The sequence below is a fragment of the Fusarium odoratissimum genome (assembly GCF_000260195.1).
Source record: "Fusarium odoratissimum NRRL 54006 unplaced genomic scaffold supercont1.11, whole genome shotgun sequence".
NCBI lineage: Eukaryota > Fungi > Ascomycota > Sordariomycetes > Hypocreales > Nectriaceae > Fusarium > Fusarium odoratissimum.
Window position 1 is genome coordinate 394,930 of NW_022158697.1, and position 14,726 is coordinate 409,655.

A 14,726-nucleotide genomic window follows, 5' to 3' on the forward strand; every position below is an offset into this window, starting at 1 on the left:
AAATTCCAGGCTGATATTTACGTGCGTGTCGCATTTGAGGAATCGTACTCTAGATTTATAACAGAAGACAAATGCATTTGTTGGCAATTACCGACTTCCCTACATGTTACGTTCCGTTACTTATCCTCAAGTCCCTTACGGGACGTGAGAGAGGCACCTTCAATGCGAGGCACTCTTTTCCGTCGACTCAAGAAGCATCCCTCCAGGGTTGGTCTTGACAACAACTCACCTTCTCCACCGTTCGGATCCTCCAGCTTTTCTACTATCCTACCTTGCTCAACGAGCCCGACGTGATTCCGGTTCGATACACGCCAGATGTTCCCTCCGACTCACCGTCTGCTCCAACCATCCATCCCATCCCGAGATGAAGAGCCATAACTTGGTGCTTCGATTCAGTATCTAGTGTCATACCCTCGAGGGAGATCGCGAGGATCAATGCCATCGTGAGGCCGGCATTGATCATACAATGCGCTTCACCGTCAGTGTCTCTTCGTGTATTCCTGGCTCGTCGTGCAACTCTGACACCACAGGCAAGTCTTTGGGCTTTCTCTTCCGCTCGAATATTCTTGACAGGCGGTAGATCCCGTAAGGTTGTTAGAGTTCGACGATATTTGTCTAATGCCCTTTTGTCGCGTTTCATGGCCTCATGGACAACCTTATTGTAGACTCTGTTGTGCCGAGATCTGCCTGTACGCCAAACAGGAGTCATAAAAGATCTAAGAAGCCCAGAAATCGATGAATGCAGAACGTCCATGGTTTCGTCAATCTCATCCGGATCGCGCAGAGGCATCAACTCTAAACGTTTGAGCTTCGATTCTACTGCTCGTATGAGCTTTTCCTGCTTTGCCTTGCTAAACATGAGGATGGCCGCGGTGTCTCCTTTCGGCCGTAGATCGACAGTTTGTCTGGATGGGAAAATGATCAGACTCAATGCCTCGAACATTAAGTTGCCTGTAAGAAAACATTCAGGCTTCGTGGCGTAAGTCAAATAAATCGATCGTGGTGCAGTTGGTTCTTAGCCGGACACCGTGGGCAATGGCCCAGACTCCCGGTCTTGTCAACTTATTCAAGTCGACGTTTGGGAGGCTCCTCTTCAGCTGTTCAGCTTTTGCATTGCATCTTATGAAAGGATCTTCGGTCCAGCTACTATAATGCAGGTTGAGAACTCTGAGCAGAACGTCGCTATCCAAGAAAGAACAGTACTCTATCTTTGAATAGCATTGGCCTTGTTATATCTGTTGGATATATTATGAATTATGATATTAAGGAAGAGGCGGCGTAGCAATTCAGATCCTCCCACCCTTATCCGCAAAGGGTACAGATACCATTACGCTCCGGCAAACCCACCTCCGCAATGCAAACCAATTCCTATCCTTTTCCTGTTATCAATGGGACCTTCGCAAGAATAAGTACGTGTGATGGTTACAATTACCATGTGAAAGCTACAAAGAGTTCATGTATCTCTGTGGTCCGTGATGCAGTTGTCGATCAGTCGGATTGGACAAGTTCTCATCTAACTACTGTTAGTTACTGTATATGAGTGGTTTTTATACCGGTTTGCACCAGCGAAGCTTCTTGTTTTACTTGATTAGACTCATTACCAGGTTCGCTGGGAAGGAATGGAACCTCTGAGTTGAACATTATCGAACACGAACTGATGTTATGGCATCGCCAAGCCAGAGTTTTGATGACTAATGCTGAAGGATCCTCGAAGGGCGCTATTGTCAACGAGCCAAGCCAGGTATAAATGCAACCTCCACTTCATCGGAGACAGTGAGCACCTTGCTTCTTGCAACAGACCGCCAAATGATATTGACATATCTCCATCATGTCCTCTTTAAAATCGCGATCTGAGCTTATCAATCTCCTAAAATCTATCCTGGACGCTCGAAATGAGACGACCTGGGAAACTCTAGAATCCTTGTTCCAGCCGAGTATGTTGATCGATACAACCTCTCAACAGCGCGATAACTTCATCGCAAACCTACGTGCGGCCACTGGAGTCTCGGTGAAGCTTGATAGCTGTGTGGTGGATGTCAACGCCCAAGCCGTCGCTGCGAGAGTCATCAAGACTGAAACACTTCCCGATGGTGAACGGTATGATTGTCAGGAGATTATCCTCACATGGTTTTTTGATGGTCGCTTGGCAACTATTAAACGACTTAAAGATGGCGACTCTCGCTCAGCAAAGCAAACTACAACACCTCCGCCGTTGGAAGAACTGAAACCTACTTCTTTTGACCTTGCAGCACTGTACCGCGAATACATCAAGAGCATCAACGACAAGACTATGGAGGCAAAGTTTGACCAGTTCTGTCAGCCAGTAGTAACGCATAATACCGTGAAAAAGACCATCGCAGAGTACATATCTCTGATCTCAGAGAGCCAAAGTGCAATTCAAGGGCTGTACTTTGACATTCAAGATCTCATCGTCGATAAGGATGCAGGGAGAGTTGCGGCCAGATTGGAGTTTACCGGTGTTCCTGTCAAGACGTGGGCTGGTGCTGAACCAAATGGGAAGAGTGTCAAGTTCCATGAGCATGTCATGTATTGGCTTGATGCAGGCAAGATCCACTGGGTTTGGTCTGTTGTTGATTTGGATACGTATCGAAAGCAGCTTCAGCAGATAGATTAGAGACGCATCAAGAACAAAAGTCTCTCCTGAATCATGTTTTGTGAGTGTCATTTTAGTCAATGTACCTGATAAGTGATGCTCGCACCACGCGCCTTACCTCGAACAAAACCCTCTCCCCTCTCGCTAATCATTGAATAGTGCTGAGCTAGTAAATTAAAATTTTAGTCTTATGAAAACGAGGACACTGGAGGATTCACAAGTATATTTTAAGTTTTTGCACCGTGAATTCCAATGTCTATGTGAATCTTATTCATCCAGTCAACAAATGGAGGAACCTTGACCTTTCCACTGACACCACGATATCCAAACCTGTACCGCTCCAATTATCGTCGCTACAATCCCAAACAGTGCCGCTGCTACCAATGCAACAAAAGTCAACCAAAGCGCATGTCTCGGCGATCTTCTCCGCTGCGCCCACCGTCCCGGTCGAGAAACAGGTGCAGGATCTTCAGACTCAGCATATAAACTATGCAAGCGAATCGCCCAGTGAGGATATCTCTCAAAGAGCTCTCGCCGTGTAGTAAGTGGCCTCTCGTACACAGTCTCCCCATGATGGCACTTAAGCGGCGCTGATATTCTTTGATCTACTAGCCGGACATCGTTGCCTCTCCAGCGATACCAGCGGGAGTTAAATTCGATTTTTCGATCGAGCCATTGTTGGTCTTGGGGTGGGAATAGCAGTCGAATAGTTTGTAGAGTTTCATAAAGGAATGTTGGGGTGTAACATCCTCTTTTATAGATCAGTCAAATCCAGATTGTCAATTTGTTTGTACATACCGCTTTAAGCTATCTTCAACAGATGTCTCCCATGGTTCGTCTTTCATCACCTCGTATGTCATCTCAAGGAGTGACACGAGGTCGAAAACTCGCAGGGTTTTGGTCTGGCTGCCTATGTTCAACACCAGATGATCAGGAAGGTGATGAGTCCACTCAAGTTGAACGTCGGCGTGGTCCTCTAGGTAACGTGCGCGAAGTCGACTCGCCATGAAGGGTGTATGGGGCTCGTCATTATAGGCGTGCTTTGGGAAGGTCTCTTTTATGAAACTTGTTAAAGACTGGCTTTCGCCCCAGTTAAGACCAAGTGTCGCCAGAAATACTGTCCTCGAGTCAAGGTTGATATTTACTGCTAGCATCACTCTTATGGTGGCAACAATAGTTTCTTCTATTACGCTGTCCCTGACTGTGATATTTTGAGGTCCAGGTACCGCACTGTTATGCTGTACGTGGCTCGTCGTAGTATCCTTGGTGCTTTGGCCATGGTTTAATGCTGAGGTCATAGTATTTCTCAAATGCTGTCGCGTAGAGTCAGGTTTGTTCTTCAGAATGTCGGCTGCGGTGAATACATCGTCCATCGAAACGTTAAGCTGGCCAGCCTGATCTCGGAAATGGTCGAAGTAAGCACTGAGCTGATCCACGCGGCTGGAGCTTTGTATATCCAAGCCCCAGAGCCTCTGAGCTATGCGCCGTCTCTTAGCTATTGGATCCAGCTCGGTCTGGATAACACTACTAGCATTAGGTACAGAACTCATGCTTAAAGAAATAAAAATACCTAAGGACGGAGAAATAAAGGCGGTGGTAGAAGATCAGGCTCTGGTATTATGCATGGGGGTCACATGAGACGTACATATATGGCGGTGGCGGTGCCGTTTGATCTCACAACGCCTTGTCCTGCAGCCTTGTTTTCAATTCCCCTCATCTCAGCGACCGTTTGCGAATTCAAATAGTAGGCAAACTGACTTTTCGCTAAGTCATGCTGCCTCATCACACGCACCAAGATGGTGGAATTGCAGACGCGGGAACAGAGTTTTCCTTAGAACAGGATCCAGTCGCTCCTCAGCTTTCGCGATCAGCTCAGAGGAGCACGACTTCACCATCAGGATCCAAGATCCCCCGTTTTTTTCGGCTATCTAACGGCGCCAAGAAAAGTCAATCATCGAACCCCCCCGATGATGTTGCGACGGATACGAATTATTCCACAGAAGGGAAAAGTCATCCGGTTCCAAAAGCAAAAAGGACCGTACAGGTAAAGCGTGGCAATAAGCTACTCCGCCTGTTTGGAGTTGAACGTACTTCTGTTCATGATCTTCAAGTTATAACAGTCGACGAGTTCCCTGATGGCGAGGCTGAGACGCAATACGAGAAATACATCGACTATCTCCGCAATGCACCTCCAGAGAAGAATCCCTTGGGTCATTTCCGTAAGATCAGCAGAATGCTGATGCCCCAGCGCGCGTTGGCCTCTAAAATGGGTAGAGAAAGTCAGGATCTCCCTGTCCCTTTCATTCAATTCACAGGACTGTACGACGAGGGAGAGGTGATGTTTTTGCATGCGGCATTGTTTCGCGTAAGATATCGCCCTCCTATGCCTGTATGCTATGTTGTACAGCAGATCGGATTCCTGGCAGACGAGGGCATCGAGGTTGAGACACTGAACGCCAATCCAGGCACTCTTTGCGGTGCACTAGTCGCCATCGGTACGGGGAATAACCGCCGAATCAGTACTATCGGCGGCGTTATCGAAAGCAGCGATGAGTATTTGGCTCTCACCACCAGCCACCGTTCTAATGACACAGTCGATGCTTCACATCGGATCAAGAGCTTCTTCTCTATGCTCGACGCCAAACTTGATGAAGACGAATACGGGGATGATATTCCTCCGCCGCTCGTGGTAGACACGGTCCATACCCACAAAAGACCAACTGAGCAACTACTGGATGACAAGGCTACCGCTAGTACGGCTTCTGATAGATCTGATGCTGGTCCCTTAGGCAAAATCCTACACACTGGAACTGATTGGTCCTTATTGCGATTGGCCGATCAGCTAGTTCCGCCAAACTGCATTGATGAGAGACTAGTGACGCTGGGTGAACAGCCTCTCGAGGACATTCTGAATGACGTGGTCTTTTTGAGCCGTGCCGCTTCGGAGCCAGAGGCCTGCGAAGTTCTTGTTTGTGGAGGGCGAGGCGGATTGAACAAGCTTGACCTTACAAAGAGGCCGGCCGATTTGATGCTGCCTTCAGGGGTCTGGATACGACCTTGGAAAGCAAAACATAAGCCAGCTTTGGGATGCAGTAAGTTACTTGAAATTCCTGCCAATATATGAGTGAGACTCTGACTATCATACAAGAACTGCAACGAGGAGACTCCGGTGCTTGGGTCGTGAATATCAACAACCGCACCGCCTATGGCCACATCATGGCTGCCACATCAGATGACGTATTGATACAACCTCTTGTGGATATCTTCCAGGATATTCAGAATCAGAAGAAACTGGAAGTCAAGATAGCATCGCCGTTTGGGCAGCTAGCAAATCTTGCCAAGCACTACTATTTCAGTGACGAACATCACCTGGCAGTTAGTCTTGCGCGAAAAGCTTTGGATCCAGTAGTGATATCTCAGTCAACTGAGGGACTACAAGTAACAGCCATGCTACAGGGCTTTATGAAGCATACCGACAAAGGGAATAAGTTCCTATCGAAGTATTCCAGAAACCATCTCGCCGACTTCCTTACAAATCTAATAATGTGTACCGGGCGAAACATTGACCTCATTCGCTCCCCTACATGGACCGATGATTGGACAGCTATGTTTGGTACTCCGATGAGTATGATAGAACATGTCAACTATCTGAAAGGAGCTGGAGGCCTGCCGACACTTGATGAAATTGAGGCGGCGTCAGGTCGGAAGACGGTTTCAGATCAGGATCCTCCGAGCACACATTCCCGAGTCAGGGGCGTAACGGCTCAAAGACACCGCGAGAACCGAGCTTCAAGGGCCCAGAAGAAAATTATAAAGCAAGCATATGATTGGGTGTCGAGGCTTTTCAGCCATTCCGAAATGCAATTCACAATGGTCGGACTACCAGGTTGCGGTAAATCAGATCTTCTCCGTGGCATCACACACCATGATTCAGCCACGGCCTCAATGTCCACCGTCGGGTTCAGCACCACACGTATACAACGAAACGGGGTCATCGCGAAGATCTGGGATCTTAGTGAAGATGTTGAGTGGCGACTGAACTGGGGAAAATACTCTCGAGGAGTCGACGGCGTCATGTTTGTAGTGGACACAGGAGATACAGAGCTTTTACCTCACGTTCGTCGACAGATTCTCATGCTAATGAGTCAGCCTACCCTTTCTGGGGTTTCACTTATAGTATTCGGGAATAATTGTAGTAATCAGAGGGGATTAACGATAGAGGAGTTGAGAAAGAAGTTGGAGTTAGAGCAGATAATGAATGGTCGACGTGTTGATTTCTGGGTTGGTGATAGAGCGAATTTTGATGAGTTTCTCGACTTCTTGGTTAAGTGGAGGAATGAATAAAGATTCTAGCCATGACATGCTCAGAGAAACAAAGTTAGGTTCTTTGGCCAGGCACATTTACTTTATGGATATTCGGGGGCATAAGGAAAGGCTGTGATATACAGACAGTGATGGGAATATACGAATGGATGTCTCTGGTTTTCTACAGTAGAAGCGTGCAGGTGTCAAAAATTAGAAATACATTAGTATTTATGGCTGAATTATCTACATGATGCATACTAACCACGCCTTAGTAATTAGATTTCTCGAAATACGAAACTGTTATAGATAATACAACAGAAAGTAAGCAATATTTTCCCAGATCGGCTGATGGGGGACCAGGTTTACGTTGGTGGCTTGGGCTGCAGAGTGAGCCTCACTGAGAGCCTGATTGCAAAGTCTGCCTCGCCAGGTGGTGAGAAACTGGCGACCCCCAAATTGCAGTCTGACGGTGCCCGAAATGACAAAGGCTCTCATAGAATTGCTCAACTCTCCTCATCAAACTACTGTGCTTGTCCATGACTCCTCAAAGCGCCAAGACACCATACCCTCGCTCGACCTGGGGCATGCGAGCTAAGCAATCATTAATACTCTATTTCACGTGATTTTACAAGCAGAGAACTTGGAGTACATTCAATCCTCTGTAAACTTTGACCACTGTCTGATAGTGCGACCATATCGCCAGAAAAGAAAAGCAACAGGTGAGAGGGCGAGACAGATGGAGCCAATAACCGAGCCACCAACACCCAGCCCCGCATCCACTAACAAGTCTGTAGCATACAAAGGAAACGTAGCCGCTATCACACAACGTAGGAAATTATTAATGGCCAGGGCACTATTGGCGTGCACGAGATATACCTCAATCAGGTAGACCACGCCAGACATCAAGACCAGGATGGAACCGCTGCCAAGGAGGACCCCGGCAGCAGCTTGTGCCAGCCAATTGACTGACCTGCTTGAGGTCCAGCCAAACCAGAATATGCCTGGAATATGTAAGAGGGTGATTTAAAACAGGGCGTCTTGGAGTGAATACCTGCGGATAGGAGGATGGAACCGGCAATCATGGGCGGCAGACGTCGTTCCGGCACATGAACTCGGCTCTGCTGGATGTAGTAGATGCTGTGCAGAGCAATCCCTATGCACGCCAGGATCACCCCTATGGTCATCCCGACAAACGGAAGACTTCCGTCCATACGGGACCATCCGCGAACTGTGACAAATGCAAGAGGGTACATAGTAAACGTGAGATATATGATTCCATAGGCGAGACTCATGTAGATGGTGAAGAAGATGAGCTGCAGATCATCAATAAGGTTTCCGAATGCTGGGATAGCTGACTTACTATTGGCTCACGCACAAACATCCTGACAGGCTTTGTGAGGTAGCTCTGCAGGAATATCGATATACCCCGTTCTGGACGATATATCCGAGATGGGGTAACCGAGGTATTCCCCTTAGATCTTTGGCGCAGTATCACCACCTCGGACGTTTCAGGAGTCAGCAGAAACGCAACGCTCCCAAAGACGAGACCTCCTATCAGAGTGAGCCACGCCGTCCATCGCCAGCCTAGCTTGAGCGTCGCAAGATTTCCAACAATAGGTCCAACAGTCGGTCCGCAAAAAGTCGCGACGCTGAAAACCGCCGTGGAAATTCCTCGCTCCGCAGGTCTGCTGAGGAAGTCGACATACATACCCCCCAGAATCGCCAGGCTCGAAGAACCAGCTAGACCGGAGAGGAATCGGAACGTCAAGAGCAGAGGCATGTTCTGCGCGAGCGCACAAGGGAGTTGGCAGATGCAGAAGATGGCGTAGCCGAGAAACAGGGGTCGTCGCTTACCGTACAGTTCCGACGCGGGACCCCATGCCATCGGACCAAGGGCGAAGCCGATAACGTAGAGTGTGATGCCTAGTAGGGCGGTGTCGGGTGAGACGGTGAATCGGGCTTGGATGTGTGGGATGGCAGCTGAATAGACGCTGCTGCCGAAGGAGACGACAAAGGTTGCGAGAGAGGTGCTGACTACAATGGACCATTTTTTGGAGGAGGGCCAGTTTACTGGTCTGTCCTCTTCTTTGAGGCCATTGGGGATGGAGGGTGGACTTTGAGAGTCATCGAGGGAGATGGAGTTCTCAATATCGTTGGTATTTTGGTTGTGCATGTTGATATGTAATGTGAAGCGAGAACAGTGGAGTTGGGAGTTGATGAATAACAGTTTGATATTAATCAGATAATAGCCTCAAAGTTAACGTATTTGTACATGACTCTTTAAGCTGCCCAGATACCCCGGATTTCCCGAGTTACAGCGCTAGGGACTACCCTTTCATGGGGAACCGACAACTCCCGTAATCTGGGGTCATAAGCGAGATGTAACCTCGACCAAGAGTTTCATGAGCGGTTTAGTACTGGCCCTATGGGATAATGCACCATCTCTCTTTCGTGGATGGAATCGCAACTCGGCGAACCTCCGGGCTGAAGATCTTGTCGCTTTTGTAAAATCAAGCATATTCAATGACATCAGGGGGCGGCTTTGCCTCTGATCAACAAGTGAATGTTATTTCAGCTGGACTTTTTAGGTTATTGTGACCAAATTCATCGTAGTAGTCATGCAGGTGGCCGTTTATAAGTCGAACTACAAGTTCTTTGAGACACTTACTCAACCTTTACTAATCCCAGATGCTGGTCAGTGACAGACTTGGATGATGCAGATCTGAAGGAAGATGTCCGACTCTCGGCAAATCCGTCCTGGTGTTTGATCACGTCCTCCATATAAATCTACATAATATGACGTGTTCACTTCCTCTCACTGCTGATATCCTGACTACCCCAAGGAGAGAACCCAGCACCAATACTACGCCTAGTCTGCTCCTCTACAATGTCACTGTCAACATACCTCACTAAACCATCATGGATATTCCCCATTCTCGCTATAGTAGCTACAGTATTACACTACATCAACCGCCTCTTTATCAAACCCCTTTTCAGCCCCCTCAAGCATCTCCCCTCTCCCAAGCAAGGCCCCCTTCTATTCCGCCTCATACACGAGCCCAAAGTCTCCGAGATAGAAACATGGATGGATGAGCTCCCGCACCAGGGACTCATCAGGTACATGGGAGTCTTCAACCAGGAGCGCATCTACGTCGCCTCCCCTGAAGCCGCGCAGGAGTTGCTATCCTCGAATGCTTACAAGACTATCAAGCCTGAGCTTCAGTGGATTCTGGCGAATAACATTGCTGGCCATGGGCTGCTCATCCAGGAGGGAGATCAACATAGACAGGCTCGCAAGAGGTTTAATCCAGTGTTTAGTCCTGCTCAGATGAAGAAGTGGTTCCCTATTATCTGGACCTTGGCCATCGACGCCATTGAATTACTCCCGCAACACATAAAGAAGGGGCCATTTACCCCACACGGCGTTGTGGGCATCATAGAACTGGTCTCTGCGGCAAGTATCGACATTATCGGTCGTTTCGGCTTCAGCACCGAGTTCCAGACCCTCCAGAGAGTCACATCAGGGCAGAGCACTAAAGGCTCTTCAGATCCAAAGGTTCGCTTTGGCAAAGCCTACATTGAGATGTTCAAGACCACGAAGCGAGGCCAGACTACCCTCCGTGCTGCCTCCCTCATCGGACCTCAGATCGCGCTGAAGCTGCCTCTGCGAGCGGTCAAGACAATCGACAGTATCATGGCTTTAGTCCGTGCTACGGCCGAGGATATAACAACAGACCACGAGCGGAATATTGAGAAATATATGGGAAGCCCGGATCCTGATATGCTCACGTTGCTGATGCAGACTGGACACTTCTCGCATCAGGACCTGGTTGAGCAGACTGTTCACTTCTTTGCCGCTGCGACAGAAACCGTGGCTGGTTCTACATGCTGGGCCATCCACCTGCTCTCCAGACACCCCGATATTCAAGACCGTCTCCGAGCAGAGATCAGGGAGCACATAGTCTCGTCTCGATCAGAAGTTAGCCAGTCTCAACTGCACAGCCTGAAATATCTCAACGCTGTTACGAACGAGGTGCTGCGATACCACTCCATCAACACCCTCCTCTGGCGCGAGGCAATTCAGGATATCACTCTTGCAGGAGAGCGAATGCGCAAAGGAACAAAGATTGTCTTTTCGCCGTGGGCGCTGAACCGTGACCCTGCGCACTGGGGGCCTGATGCGCGGGTGTTCAATCCATCGCGATGGCTGGATAATCCCAGCGGCGGAGCGGACCACGCGTACTCGTTTCTGACGTTTGGCGGTGGTCCGCGGCGTTGCGTCGGCGAGCAGTATGCTAGAGATCAAGTGTCGTGTTTTGTTGCTAGTCTTGTTGGACGGTATAGGTTTACTCCTGTCGACTTGCAGAATGGGTCGGATGAGGGAAGGGAGATAGGTGATGATTTTGCGTTGACGCTGTTTAAGATTCTTTCGGGGTGGAAGTTGAATGTTGAGTTGGTTCCTGGATGGTGAGCTGACTGTTTAGGGTCTATATATTGCATGAAGGTCTACGAAATTCTTTTGTCATGGCTTTGAAGCTAAGACGCATTCAAACTGATGAGGTATATTTTAACCTTACTTGTATTGCATGAGTAATACACTTCACTGGGATTTACTCCTTATCAAATCATCGCAACATGTCTATGATTCAGAGATTAAATAAAGCCGCGTTTCTTACAGTTGAATTATCCTTAATTGTTAATTATTGAATCCTGCTAGCTGGACTGAGGCCCCTTGACTAGAGCAGTGTTGGAGAACTAAGCCATCTAATCTGAAAGGACTTTCTCTACCTACTCTGGGAAGGAAAATAATTTCTTTCCCCGATCCGCAAATCTCCTCCCTCCAGATGCATCGCCACAAATACAAACCATCCGTACGTAAATCCGTCATCGGCCCGCCTCCCGCATCACCGCTCGGCAAAGGCGGGTTGTCTAACCAGCTAGTCAAGCCACAACCCCCAAAGAAAATTAAAGATCCATCGGTCTAGACCAAGGCCACTTCTCAGCGGCTGAAAGGGGACCAATTGAGTTCAAGACGGTCTGCATATGAAACGTGGTGCAATTTATCTAGAGTTTGGCTATGAGGTGAAAGTGTCAGGATGGTCGAGTCAAGATCTGGGTGACTCTTGACGAGACAGTTTTTGCAGGCCTCGCGGTGGTGAATTGCATTATATGTAAAGATCATGGGGTTAGTGAAGTCAATTGTTCAATGAGGCAAAGAAGTTTAGCAAGAATTCTCGTGATTACCCATTCGAGTATGTCGATCATGCGAAGATAACTCAATTGAGAAGCTTATCGAGTCAAAGTGATCGATCATCATGAATCGATCGTATTATTCTCCGCTTTCTCCCGCGATCTAGATTCCCGAGCGGAGACCCATGACTCGCCAATCCCGAAAGAGATCGGCACTTCAAAATCGTAAGGAATTTGTTTCCTTCACTCGTGAAACAAGTACTGTTTCGGAAGATATCTATTAAGAATAAGCCTTTAATTTAAGAGAAACAGTACAGAAATGCTGTCTAAATCAAGTATTACACGGTTCATCCTGCGTACAGAACAGTGGGTGAAACAAATCTATCTCAGGTTCGAGTGTCAGCCCTATTCCCTTCCGGGGTCTAGTCATATGCAGCCGTAAATCTTCAAAGCCGCTTGGATCCGATGTGATAGGGGCATTTGTGTTAGCCTATGGTTCATGCAGCTTTAGCTTCTGCAATAAAGATGGAGGTGTTCCCTGCATGTTCGGTTGTCACCCTGCTCTGTTCTGCTTTTGTCAGTTTTGTTTTAAAATATGCCTCAGATTGAAGATAGGCCGTCGGTATGTTAAATTCGGTCACTACTGTCACAGCAGACTGACCTCGTTAGTTCATTATTGAGTCGTGGACGCTTTATGTCTTTGGCACGCTCATCCTTTTCTCACGTTTTGCGGTCCGTTTCAAGACTGTTGGATGGAGGGGCTTACAAGGCGATGATTTCTTTTCTGTTCTTGTTCTCATATTCTACGCTGTCGATGCATTCACCGTACATCTGATCTGTAAGACCCCATGACTTACATCTCCCATCTCCTGTCTAACTCTACAGACTACCTCGGCACCAACATCGAAGCTGGCGTCGCCGCAAAGACACACAGTCAGTGCTCCCGATCCCTTACAAAGAATTGCAAACTCACATCAGAAAGCTCTGACGAAAGATGAGATCCACGAATACGAAACGGGTTCTAAACTCGAACTTGCAGCTTGGTACGCATACACAGCGCTTATTTGGTCTCTCAAGGGGACAATGCTATGCTTCTTTTCGAGAATGACGATCGGGACATGGCATAACATGTTTGTCAAGACTGTGTCGGTGCTGTGTGCTGTGTCGTACCTTGCTGTCTTCCTCACAGTAAGCAATCTCTCCGTTGAGTTTCGGTTTGAGTGCAGAGCTGATTGTGTGCAGATTACTTTTGGTTGTTTTCCTACGCAGAAGAACTGGCAGTAAGTTTATAGATCGATGTTGATGAGTTGAGCTGACGGTATACAGGGTTGTGCCTGATCCTGGAGGTTTGTCGTACTGAGCTACATGATAGTGACTAAGTAAGCTGACAGCTCTCACAGAGAAATGCTCCTTCAAAATGCAGAACTTTCTTGTAACAACAGTTCTAAACGTCCTGTACGTCAACCCTCTCACTTCTATAAGCATTTCTAACTCTCTAGTACCGATGCTCTCATCCTCGGAATTCCAATGCCTCTCCTGTGGAAACTTCAAGTCCCATTCCGCAAGTCCGTCTCCCCTCCGCTCCCCAAAATCCCCCTCTAATATCGCCAGGAAACTCGTCATCGGTCTCCTCCTCTCCTCAGGAGCATTCGTCATCGCAGCGGCTATAATCCGCGTCGTCCTCACGCTCTCCGCAAACCCATCTGCACTAACCATCAACGCATGGGGCGTTCGAGAAACCATCGTTGGAATCCTTACCGTCAACATCCCCATTCTTCGACCGATCTTCTCGAAGTCTTTTTGGAATGGTAATGCTCCGAGTGAGATTACTTCGTCTTATCGGACGACGACTCATGGGACGAGGGGCGGTAATAGGACGCTTACGCAGGATATTTCGGGGCCGTATGAACTTACGCCGAGTATTAATGAGGGATCAAAACCGAGTGTTAGGGGGAGTCAGGAATCGATTGTTTCCAAGACTGTGAGGATGGCTGATATTGTGGTGTCGAAGTCCTATCAGGTCAGTCATGATGTGAATACTTATGATGGGAGGTCATGGTACGGAGACCGAAACGGAGCTTCGAAAGCTTCGGTACATGCAGAATCTCCAGTTTAACCATGATGAAGCTATAATAAAGTCATTAATGCATAATTAGAGTTCAAGTTGCTTGCCATTGACGACGGAAGTCGCGTGATCAACATCATTTGCTTTCGCCAGCAGCGTGGGGTTCGAGGGCTATAATGAACCCTCTAGAAATAAAAGACGTGAGCGACCGCAAATGACGTTCTTCCCCAAACCCCTCGGAAGCGACGCATCTTTGAATTTGACAGGATGATAGCGGCCAAGCGCCGACTTCGAAAAGAAAATAAGGGATCAGCTCTTGTTTCTCAGAAGAGGCCAGAGTTGATGTGTCTATGTTCTACAGTATTGCATCTGATAGGAGAATTGGAAGTCGGGTTCTAAGAATTAACGGTCTTGCTTTGCCATCAAAGTGATACATGGTTCAGCCAAAAGAGCGACTTTGATGTTAAGGCTGGGCGAGATTTGGTTGTTGCATCCCTCAGGTTTATTGACTGTTCTCCTGCATCATCGACAAGAGAGCTAGACTGATCGGAA

At 48.0% G+C, this 14,726-nt stretch overlaps 6 protein-coding genes across 6 annotated transcripts; 4 read left to right on the top strand and 2 right to left on the bottom strand.

Moving 5' to 3' along the window:
* Positions 1-1,828: 1,828 nt before the first annotated feature.
* On the top strand, positions 1,829-2,694 carry FOIG_07576 (uncharacterized protein; the record flags this gene model as incomplete). Its single annotated transcript, XM_031207155.1, has 1 exon — positions 1,829-2,694. The coding sequence occupies one exon, from the start codon at positions 1,829-1,831 to the stop codon at positions 2,633-2,635; it is 807 nt and encodes a 268-aa protein (XP_031062688.1). The 3' UTR covers positions 2,636-2,694.
* A 128-nt stretch (positions 2,695-2,822) lies between these two features.
* FOIG_07577 (uncharacterized protein) lies at positions 2,823-4,164 on the bottom strand (the record flags this gene model as incomplete). The annotated part of the gene is made up of 2 exons (XM_031207156.1): positions 2,823-3,365; positions 3,413-4,164. 2 exons carry the CDS (start codon positions 4,162-4,164, stop codon positions 2,894-2,896), a joined length of 1,224 nt encoding a protein of 407 aa, XP_031062689.1. The 3' UTR covers positions 2,823-2,893.
* Positions 4,165-4,324: 160 nt separating this feature from the next.
* On the top strand, positions 4,325-7,206 carry FOIG_07578 (uncharacterized protein). The gene is made up of 2 exons (XM_031207157.1): positions 4,325-5,706; positions 5,763-7,206. Exons 1-2 carry the CDS (start codon positions 4,386-4,388, stop codon positions 6,956-6,958), a joined length of 2,517 nt encoding a protein of 838 aa, XP_031062690.1. The 5' UTR covers positions 4,325-4,385; the 3' UTR covers positions 6,959-7,206.
* Positions 7,207-7,570: 364 nt separating this feature from the next.
* Positions 7,571-9,092, bottom strand: FOIG_07579 (uncharacterized protein; the record flags this gene model as incomplete). Its single annotated transcript, XM_031207158.1, has 3 exons — positions 7,571-7,920; positions 7,971-8,232; positions 8,280-9,092. 3 exons carry the CDS (start codon positions 9,090-9,092, stop codon positions 7,571-7,573), a joined length of 1,425 nt encoding a protein of 474 aa, XP_031062691.1.
* Positions 9,093-9,806: 714 nt separating this feature from the next.
* On the top strand, positions 9,807-11,390 carry FOIG_07580 (uncharacterized protein; the record flags this gene model as incomplete). The annotated part of the gene is made up of 1 exon (XM_031207159.1): positions 9,807-11,390. One exon carries the CDS (start codon positions 9,807-9,809, stop codon positions 11,388-11,390), a length of 1,584 nt encoding a protein of 527 aa, XP_031062692.1.
* Positions 11,391-12,698: 1,308 nt separating this feature from the next.
* Positions 12,699-14,266, top strand: FOIG_07581 (uncharacterized protein). The gene is made up of 9 exons (XM_031207160.1): positions 12,699-12,731; positions 12,779-12,947; positions 12,995-13,042; positions 13,092-13,297; positions 13,352-13,389; positions 13,436-13,455; positions 13,510-13,564; positions 13,609-13,674; positions 13,721-14,266. The coding sequence occupies exons 1-9, from the start codon at positions 12,705-12,707 to the stop codon at positions 14,223-14,225; spliced, it is 1,134 nt and encodes a 377-aa protein (XP_031062693.1). The 5' UTR covers positions 12,699-12,704; the 3' UTR covers positions 14,226-14,266.
* Positions 14,267-14,726: the final 460 nt, after the last annotated feature.

What these genes read in the sequence shown, in the direction of transcription:
- FOIG_07581 (XM_031207160.1), top strand. Translation starts at nt 12,705, where the DNA reads ATGCCTCAGATTGAAGATAGGCCGTCG. An exon ending in AGATTGAAGATAGGCCGTCG is followed by an intron (nt 12,732 to 12,778) that starts GTATGTTAAATT and finishes TGACCTCGTTAG; the next exon opens with TTCATTATTGAGTCGTGGAC. An exon ending in CCTACGCAGAAGAACTGGCA is followed by an intron (nt 13,390 to 13,435) that starts GTAAGTTTATAG and finishes GACGGTATACAG; the next exon opens with GGTTGTGCCTGATCCTGGAG.
- FOIG_07578 (XM_031207157.1), top strand. Translation starts at nt 4,386, where the DNA reads ATGCTGCCTCATCACACGCACCAAGATGGTGGAATTGCAGACGCGGGA. An exon ending in TAAGCCAGCTTTGGGATGCA is followed by an intron (nt 5,707 to 5,762) that starts GTAAGTTACTTG and finishes CTATCATACAAG; the next exon opens with AACTGCAACGAGGAGACTCC.